Raw genomic sequence first — 9,189 nt, forward strand, 5'->3', positions numbered from 1 at the left:
ATAAAAAAGAAAACTACAGTTACACACAGTTAATTCTCAGTAGAGGCATAATTGGTTAACCCTGAGTAACTTCAGTCTGCTAAAGTCATTCAGAAACTCCAGCACTGCAGAGGATGTGGCAGGGGAGGCAGGCATCATTTCTTTTAACAGGCAATATTGCTGCTGACTTATTTTGTATCACCCAGCAGGGACCCTGGCACCCAGTCAGACATAGCTCCGGGTCTGTGAATGGGTACTGCTTCTGCAGTCCACCCACGAGAAGCACCCTCCAGCCTCGCCTTGGAAGCACATTAATAAGTTAGTACAGTCAGATTTCTTTGTCTCAAGAGGTTATTTCTTCTTCTTCTTTTTTTTTTTAAGATTTATTTATTTATTTATTTATACAAGAACCAGGGTACAGGCCAGATGCGCGGGACGGTGAGAGGATTCACCAGAAATAGAGCAGGGATCAGAACAGGCAGACTGACAAAATACACTGCTGAGGGGAGCAGAGGGCGGCAGGAGAGGTCTGCGCGCTATGTGGGACCCTCACTGGCCGGCTGGGATGGAACCGGCACTGCAGAGGCTGCGTAAAGCTTCACAGCGCTGCGCTCAACCGCCTGCGCTTAGGGGAGATCCTCTTCTTTTTTTCCCTTTTTTTAAATTATTATTATTATTTTTTTAATGCTTGTGGAGATAAAACGAAAATCTTGGGAAAGCAGAAAAGATAATGCTTCTGAAGTACATTTTACTTATACCAAATCATCTGGATTCTGACTTTCCACATTCACTGCTCAGATTTTGAATACTTTCCCCACCTTCCAGAATCTTTTATCTAGTTATCTTTGGCTTCAAGCAAAGCCCAATTTTCTAACACTTGTCTGTAGTGTTAGATTTTTACCTGGGAATCACTCGCTTTCATTTAAGTAGTAAAAATATTGCCTGAGAAATAAAGACATCTAGGTAAGTTTATTTTTAAAGGAAATCCCCCAGCCTTGATTTTAAAAATAGGTCTCTGGTTAGGAACAGACTCACTTGCTGATAATGAGTGTTTCCTCTCCTCTTATCCAGACTCTCATGAATTCTCCGTACATCTGGTTGTAGTAGTTGCAGGCACTGCCAATCCCCATCCACAGGAACCTGCCGTGGGAAATGAGGGGCCCAATTCCCATGCAATAGCCAGGACCTAGGGAAGTCAGTCATTGAATCACAATCAGCATTTTAGCCACACAAAAAGGGCGACTGCTCTGAGTTATCCCTGTTCTTGTCCTTTTATATGTAAAAGTTCTTTTATAGCTGTTACATAGCGGTAAAACTCTTAAAAATGATTTTTGAAAAACCCAACAAGCTTAACATGAGGCTCTTCACTCCTCTTTGAGTAAAAGCTAGTTCAGAATGCGCACCACACTTGTTCCATTTGGTCTGGACCTTTCCAGTCTGAATAAACCAGGATATATGTCTTGCCATGTTAAACAATGTCAGTAAGCCTCAAAATCCAGTTTTTCACATCATCTGATAAAAAGAATGTATACCAGCACAAGTGACCAGCTGACAGATCTGTTTGGCTGCCTAGCTTTGTCTGAAAACTTTGGTTTGAAGTGCTGCTTGATAGTGTGGGTGGGTTAGAATTAAGAGCACAGTGTTAGTGTCTTTTTAACTGAGAGAAACATCTGCAATGTCAATGTCCACCTTCGTGTAAGTAGCATCCCTTTTTTTCTTTTAAAAAGGACTCAGTTTAAGAAAAGAATCTTAAGCTAATTCTCACTGGGCAAAATAAAGCTAAGAAGTAGGGAATTAGACCATGAATCTGGTTAGTGTCCAGCCTGAGTTTGAGTCCAGTAATGTAGGTTTACTGGAAAACATTCATGTTTTGCTTGTACAGATGGTATCATTGTTAGGAGCATAAAGTCAGTGAAATCCAGTTTTTCTCCCCAGTTCAGCACTTACTCAATGTGCAAGGCCCATGAGAAACAGAGACATACAAAGAACCTGGGTGTCCTAGCCAGAGCAGAGCCGAATCAGTTTCAGGTCTTTAGCGATTGTTATGTCAGCTTTATCTCTCTAACACAGAGATCCTAATTGAGAGACTAGCTCCAAGTTAAGATTGGAGATGGTATGATAACCACAACCAGATCCCCTAAGAGTCCAGCTGGACAGATGAATACTCTAGGAGGGGAACTCTTTGATAGCATATTAGAAAAATGTTTTGGTTGCAAAAGCATTAAGTTGTCTCTGCTTCTCAGATTTGAGAATGCTTATCTAGGCATGCGGTGATCGCAGGAGCCTCTTTCACACCCTAAGAAGAACAGTAAATACTTCACTGCATTTTTTGTGCAGATACAGCCTTCCCTGAAGCCAAGCAGCTGGGATGCTTCAGCAGCTGTGCTAATCAGGAAGCTGTTGCAGTCCATGCTCGGTACTGAGAAACCTGTGCACAAGAATGTTCATAGCAACGCTGTTCACCATAGCCCCAAACTGGAGACACCCAGTTTGTCAACGGTAGAATTGACAGTGAAACCACGAGCCGTTCATATAACTGAGTATCATTTGAACTGCAGCTTCAGTGTGGATGAAGCTTAAAACTATACTACTTACCAAAAGAGACAAGATAGAAGAGTAATGTAGGATTCGCTTGCTAAAATGTTTAAAACCAGACAAAAATTAAACTGTATTATTTGGGGATGTGAAATTAGGTGGTTAAACAATGAAAAGGCAGGGAAGTAATTGTCACCAAATCCAGAAGAGAGTTCACATAGAAAGAAGAGAGAGAAGGGTATAGTTGAAAAGGCACAGAGGAGGGTTGCTTCTTGGCTTTCTGGCTAAGATCAAGTGTGAAAAGCCACAGAGGCATCTGGGAACACTGCTCGCACTCTGTCATCATGGGCAGCGATGACATCTTTGTACACTGTTCTGTGTAATATTTAACCCTACATGTGATCTCAAGTTCTTTTCACACTGCCACCGTGTCAGGGAATGATGCCCAGGCAGAGGTGAGGCTCTGGGAGAGCGGTTGGGGGCGGTGTGTGTCCTTGTGTAGGGAACGCTACCAAGGGCCAGGTAACAGCCTGGAGGAAGAACAGTGAACTCGGGCCACTGAGCTGGAACTGCAGACTGCAGAAGCCAGGATGAGTCCTTCCTCCTACTGCCTCTTAAGAGTCCTCCGTGTGCTAAGTCATCTACGAATGTATGTCTTCTTTGCACATCCCTTCCACAGCCCCCTCGCACATGATAGAGCAGGGCCTCTCAGGAAATAGGGGTTGAGGAAGTTTAGGATCTGAGGCCAAGTTCATCACTTATGAGCTGTGGTATGTCTACCCTCTTTAAATCTCAGTTCTTCCCTTGCAAGACAAGCATAAACACACCTACCAGAGAGGTTCAGAGACAATACTGATGAAAGTGCTTTGTAAATTATAACTTACTTCAGGGCTTTAAGTCATACATTTCTTAGCTCCCTTCAGCTTCTACTGCCTCTTAGCATCCCCAAACCTGTAACACTGAGAACTCAGAACTCAGAGAAGTGAACTGAGTACTCTATTCCCTCAGATTATTCAAAAGGAATACAGATGCACTGGTCAGTAAGAGCCTCTCCACGAGATCCATTTCTTCACAGTCCCTTCTCCAACCAGGACTCATAGGGTCTCAGAGTCTGTACCACTCTGACCAGAACTCACATTTTCAGAGGGAAAACGTGGAACTGGAAACTCCCTGGGAAGCAAGATGACCACCAAGTTAAGAGGTACAATTTCCTGGTTGCTATAGACACACACACACACACACACACACCCCGCACAGCTGGGGAGCTCACAAGCCATTTCCCTTCTCTGTCAAATGAAGAGTTGAACTCCATGGTTTCTCAAACTTGGCATCATGGTTTGCCTGGCAACACAGATCATCCATCTCATGCTCAGTTTCCCTTTCTGCCAAACAAGCAGTTGGGTTCCTATCTGTGCCTCTCAGCCCTCGTTGCCATGAAATAGCATCTGGGGAGATTTGAAAAAAAAAAAAAACAAAAACCAACCTACATGATGGGGTTCCCATCTGGACAGGGCTGAGAACCACCGTGCCATGTGATCTATCCATCAGTGAGTGACAGCATGATGATGTACCCAGCCCAGGAGTGGTAGGCACAGTGGCCTGCCAGCTAGCCCCCTAATGCAGAGCTCCAGGGTTCCAGTTCTCACACTTGCCCCTGTAGGCTGACCTCCTCACTCCAGGGCTTAGTAGAGTTTTACCACCACTTGCAACACAGACATCTGGGGGGACTTGTTCAAAGCACCCCAGCATTCATGGCTGGTGACCTGGGAACCTGCTAGGTGCAGGAGAAACCTGGTGAAGAAGAGGTAGTGGTGGGGAAGGGGTCAAGGTGAAGACCGTGGAAGAGTCTTCCATCAGCCCTCTGAAGGAATAGGGAACAAAAATATCTAAAATTTCCTTAAATTGCACATTAAAGTAACCTAAAATTCAAGACTGAATCAGACAGAGAGGCAGGTAATTCTCGGGAAAATTTTAAAAGATCCAGACTGGGCATTTTTTATCAGCCCCACTCTCCCCCGCCACCCCCCTCCCAAGTTGTGATGGGCCCACAAAACTTAAAGTATATAATGACTGTGCTCTTGAAATAAAGCCTTATGGGGGCAGACTGGGGACAGAAACTTGCCTTGAGGAATTCAAACTGAAACTAAACTACAAGAAACTAAAGGAACAGTCCCGTATTTCCGATAATTCTGAATTAATCTGATAGTCATAGAGTGGCAAGTGATTTCTGCTGGAATTAACTGTATAATTCTATTCTACATTTTTTCACCCAAAGACCAAACTGAAGATCCTGTCAGGGGGTGATAGTCAAAGGGAACCTTAGTGTTCCCCCTTCTTCTTCCACAGCCCAGGTCCCATCCAGCCCTTATGGTGGTTCCCTCAAGAATAAAAGAAGAGTAGAATAAGGACAATAAATATAAGTTCAAGAAAGGGAGCAGGCATGGATGAGGAAACATGGAAGGAAGAAGAAAAGGAGTATAGAAGGCATTTCTGAGACATTCTCACCTTCAGAGCAAAATTGAAATGAATTTGAATAATAATCATAAAACCCTCCTGGAATTTCACCTTACTCCATCCCACCTCAGGTTTACTTTAAAGGGCATTTGTGTCAAGTCTAACAAAGTTAAATGCAGATTGGAAGGGATTATCTAAGCTAGTTTTAAAATACTCTCATTTAAAGTGGGCAGAGAGGGCCTCCCTTGGTGGCGCAGGCAGTTGAGCTCTGCGCTGTGAAGCTGTCCGCAGCCTCTGCAGCGCAGGTTCGATCCTGGCTGGCCGGCAAGAATCCCACATGGGGGGCTTCCCCGGTGGCGCAGTGGTTGAGCGCTGGGTTGCGAAGCTGCCCGCAGCCTTTGCTGCGCTGGTTCGATCCCCGGCTGCTCCCCGGCCACCGGAGGAGGATCCCACATGGCGCGCAGACCCCTCCGGCTGCCCTCTGCTCCCCTCAGCAGTGTACTTCAGTCCTTCTGCCTGCTCTGCTCCCCGCTCTGGCTCTGGTGAATTCTCTCACCCTCCTGCGCTTCTGACTGTACCCAGTGCTTGTATAAATAAATAAACAAATCTTTAAAAAAAAAAAAAGAATCCCACATGGCACAGCAGACCTCTCCTGTCTCACCCGCTGCTCCCCTCAACAGTGTATTTCAGTCGATCTGCCTGTTCTGCTCCCCACTCTGTCTCTGGTGAATCCTCTCACCCTCCCACACCTCTGGCCTGTACCCTGGTTCTTTTATGTGTGAATAAATAAATCTTAAAAAAAATAAAATAAAGTGGGCAGAGAATTGGTATAAAAATTTTAGTTGTAGCAAATGCTATATTGCCATCGCAATGTTATTCTTTACCCTCATGGACCAGATGCGTAAGTCAGCAACCTCCTAGGACTAAATACTGACTCACCTGGTATTGAGGATGTGCCCTCGTAATTCCAAACCAGGAGGAGAAAGCCGGTGAGCAGCAGGATGGGCATAGTGGCCGCCGGCATGACTTCGGGCACCATGCTGGTGATGTTATAGTGAGTTGGGTTCAGCATTTCCAAAACCATCTTGTAATCTTGGATTCCAGGGAAAGAAATGTAAAGTCCTGTGGAAATCAAAGGGGCAGGAAGAATGAGCGCATCCTTTCATAGCTACATCAGGGACTCCTCTTGCTTCAGAGGATGCTTTCTGTAGTGATTGGTGCTTCATTTTGTACTGTGATTGGCCACAATGACAAGACAAATTTGTGGTTACAAGTCAAAACAAGCAAGCCCAAGAGAAATCTTTTGGCCTGAAGTGCAGCATTTCTGACCTTGGTAGAGTCTCAGGTTCGTTTAGACGCTTGGTCTGATAGAACCTTATCATCTTGCCCTTGAGTGGGTAGAGTGACTGAATTCCCAATTAAGAGCCAGATTTCTTACCAAAATACAAGAAAATGAAGCACATTCCAGAGGTGGAGTCGTTTCATGACTTCATCAGAATATTTTGTTTAGGCATTTTTTTTTCCCCCTGAAGTCAAATCAATTTTTAAAAAATGCAATCCCCAACCAGCTTTCTTGCTCAAAATTACTTCCCCCAAAATAACAAGCTTCTCCAGCAAGGTGTTCTTTGTGCATTGTTGAGCAACTCTCAATCTCCCATTAGGTTGTCTACTAAATTCAATGCAACTCACCCAGGACAATTATTTTTTATTGATTGAGGTTCTAAAATCTCTTGGACTTGGACTGGAGTAAGCAGTGACCATAGGGGTCAGCATCAGAAGTAGATCAGGCGAGAAAGACTAGAGGGAGAAAAGAAAGGCAAGGGATGGGGAAGGTACAGAGAAGAGAGGACCAAGAAAGCCACTCGCATTGGTCTCAGGTGCCCTCCAGCAGCTTCACTCCCCACAGCTGCCAACCTCCCGCGCAAGACAATTTCAGTTTGATTTGCTGGTTCTGTTGACGTTTTTCACCACCATGTAATGTTGAGTTTGTTTTTTTCAGTATGGTTTTGTAATGCCTGCACCCTCACAAGAGAGTTTCCGGGATGGTGATTTGTTGAGGAGACCTAGGTTGAAAAGACTTGTAAACTGAGCAGAGAGCAGCCCATTGAATGCAGTTCCCAGGGGCAGCTGACTGCTAACTCCCTGGGGTACCTTCCCATGGAAAGCGCCCCAAGTTTCTAGGACTCGCAGAGTTCTGAAATAGACCTTGACTGGGTCTGACTTGGTACTAAAGATCCATTTTGGGCAACTGCAGAAATTTTACAATATAAGTGAATTCATGCAGTTGCCTGATTCACTCTACTGTTCTACCAATTTGAGTAACTATGAACAGTTGAATTCAAGGCACTGAAAATGCCTGATTTTTAGGCATTTAAATATACATACATATAAAACATGTTTTTTATATATAAAGTTTGAAACTGAAGTGTCATCAGTGTGTCTTTTATCTCCTAGCTCCTCCAGTTACTCTAGTCAGTAACTGCTGCTTTGAACAGGCCGAGCCGAATCAGTTCTTTGTGACTCTGACAGAAAGGACCCTCGAGGTTTCTATTTCTGTTGATGAAACCTGCAACCACTGTTAAAAGCATAAATGAAGAAATTTACAAAGGAAGATGTTCCAGAGGAAGTGATGCCAACGAAAAACCTCATATGAAACATTTCCCAACATTGAAAACACAAAGGATAAAATATTAGAAGCTGACACACATTTATGAAGGCGCACGACCACCCTCCACAGCACAGAGAAGTCTCTGCTTCCGAAAGGTAAGTTATATGCAGACCCTAACTGTTTAAATACTTGACGTTTTTTGCAAAGAAGGAAAACACTTAAAGAATTGCAGTGTTTCTAGTGTTTCAAATTATAGTATATGAGATTACCTATCTTACTATTTTACAAAAATCTCTTACAATTAAAACAGCGAGGAAATGTTTAATGTTTTGACCAAAATTTTAAAAGTCATGAAGCAGTTGTAACTTTCTCTTGATTTTTAAAATTACTGTGCAGTTTCAGCTTGCATAGTCATTTTCAAGGTCCTGCACCACAGTGCAGAGGGAAGGCTGCCGGCATGTCTAAATGCTTAAAGGCACTAAGAAGCCTGGTTCCTGATCTTCCTCAGAAATATGTTCTAGAGACCTCCCCAAAGCACCCTTTAAGGTCCCAATAGGATGAGAATTTTTTTAAACACTTATCAAGGTATTTGTGATGTGTCAGACATCGTTTCAAACTTTAGAAATATTAAGCCATTCATCCTATAAGCTAAGTATGATTATCCCTCTTTTACAGATGGGGAAACTGAAGTGTGGGGATGTTAGGGGGAAAAGGATGTCCTAAAGCTAATTCCATACAGGCTTTGTGGACTCCACCCCCACCCCAGACCAAAGACTGCCCCAAGTCTAAAGCATCTTCCAGTGGGGACCCGCAGAAAAGGGTCAGAATCAACCAGACAAGCCCAGAAGGAAAAGAGCAAAATCAACATCAAGATAAAAGCTGCCATTGTCACCTCCCCACGGGTCGACCAAAAGACAAGCTCAGTTTCTTCACGTGTCTCTAGGCTCCATGCACCTCTTCCAGGTCTCCTTCTGGCTCCATCCTGCTTCCTTCCTTCCTCAGTCTCCTCTGCAGCTTCTTCTTACCCTGCTTAGCTCCACCCTCCATTTGGTTGGGGCAGGGAACCTGAAACCTCCCCCTTTCCTGGGGACCACCCTGTTACAGGTATGTGGCTTGCCCTAGGTGTCCCAGCTTGTTTGTTGTAGTCCACGTGCTCTGTTGCTGAAGCCCATGCTCTTTTTTTTTTAAAGATTAACTTATTTTGATAGAAGAGCTGGGGCATAGGCCAGAGGTGCAGGAGGGTGAGAGGACTCACCAGAGACAGAGTGGGGAGCAGAACAGGCAGACGACAGAAATACACTGCTGAGGGGAGCAGTGGGCGCAACAGGAGAGGTCTGCGGCACCATGTTGGATTCTCGCTGGCCTGGATTGAACCCTGAGGCCGCGGCCAGCTTCACAGCATGGCGCTCAACCAGCTGCACCACCAGGGAGGCCCTGAAGCCCATGCTCTTAATTCTGCCACTTAACTGCTTTTTTTATGGATTCATTTGGTCCTGTATTTAGGAGTATTTCAGTCATGTCTGTTCATTCCTAGGCTCTTCAGATTATTTCCTTTAAAGAAATAAGCTACTCAGGTTTCTGAATGCCACAGCTGGAAAGATCTTTTGAATTAG

At 44.4% G+C, this 9,189-nt stretch overlaps 1 protein-coding gene across 2 annotated transcripts in view; it reads right to left on the bottom strand.

Moving 5' to 3' along the window:
* LOC119238620 (aromatase) overlaps positions 1-6,325 on the bottom strand; it is a 33,531-nt gene extending 27,206 nt beyond the window's left edge. The window contains exons 1-2 of one of the 2 annotated variants that reach the window (XM_037502476.2): positions 5,908-6,325; positions 1,015-1,165 (exon numbers count right to left, since the gene is read on the bottom strand). In XM_037502476.2, coding sequence (XP_037358373.1) covers positions 1,015-1,165; positions 5,908-6,052 — 296 coding nt within the window. In that variant the 5' untranslated portion in view covers positions 6,053-6,325. The remainder of the gene's footprint in view (positions 1-1,014; positions 1,166-5,907) is intronic. The other variant, XM_037502477.2, reaches the window with a different exon arrangement.
* Positions 6,326-9,189: the final 2,864 nt, after the last annotated feature.

The sequence above is a fragment of the Talpa occidentalis genome, unplaced genomic scaffold (genome assembly GCF_014898055.3).
Source record: "Talpa occidentalis isolate TD23 unplaced genomic scaffold, MPIMG_talOcc4v2.1 talOcc4.11, whole genome shotgun sequence".
Taxonomy (NCBI): domain Eukaryota; kingdom Metazoa; phylum Chordata; class Mammalia; order Eulipotyphla; family Talpidae; genus Talpa; species Talpa occidentalis.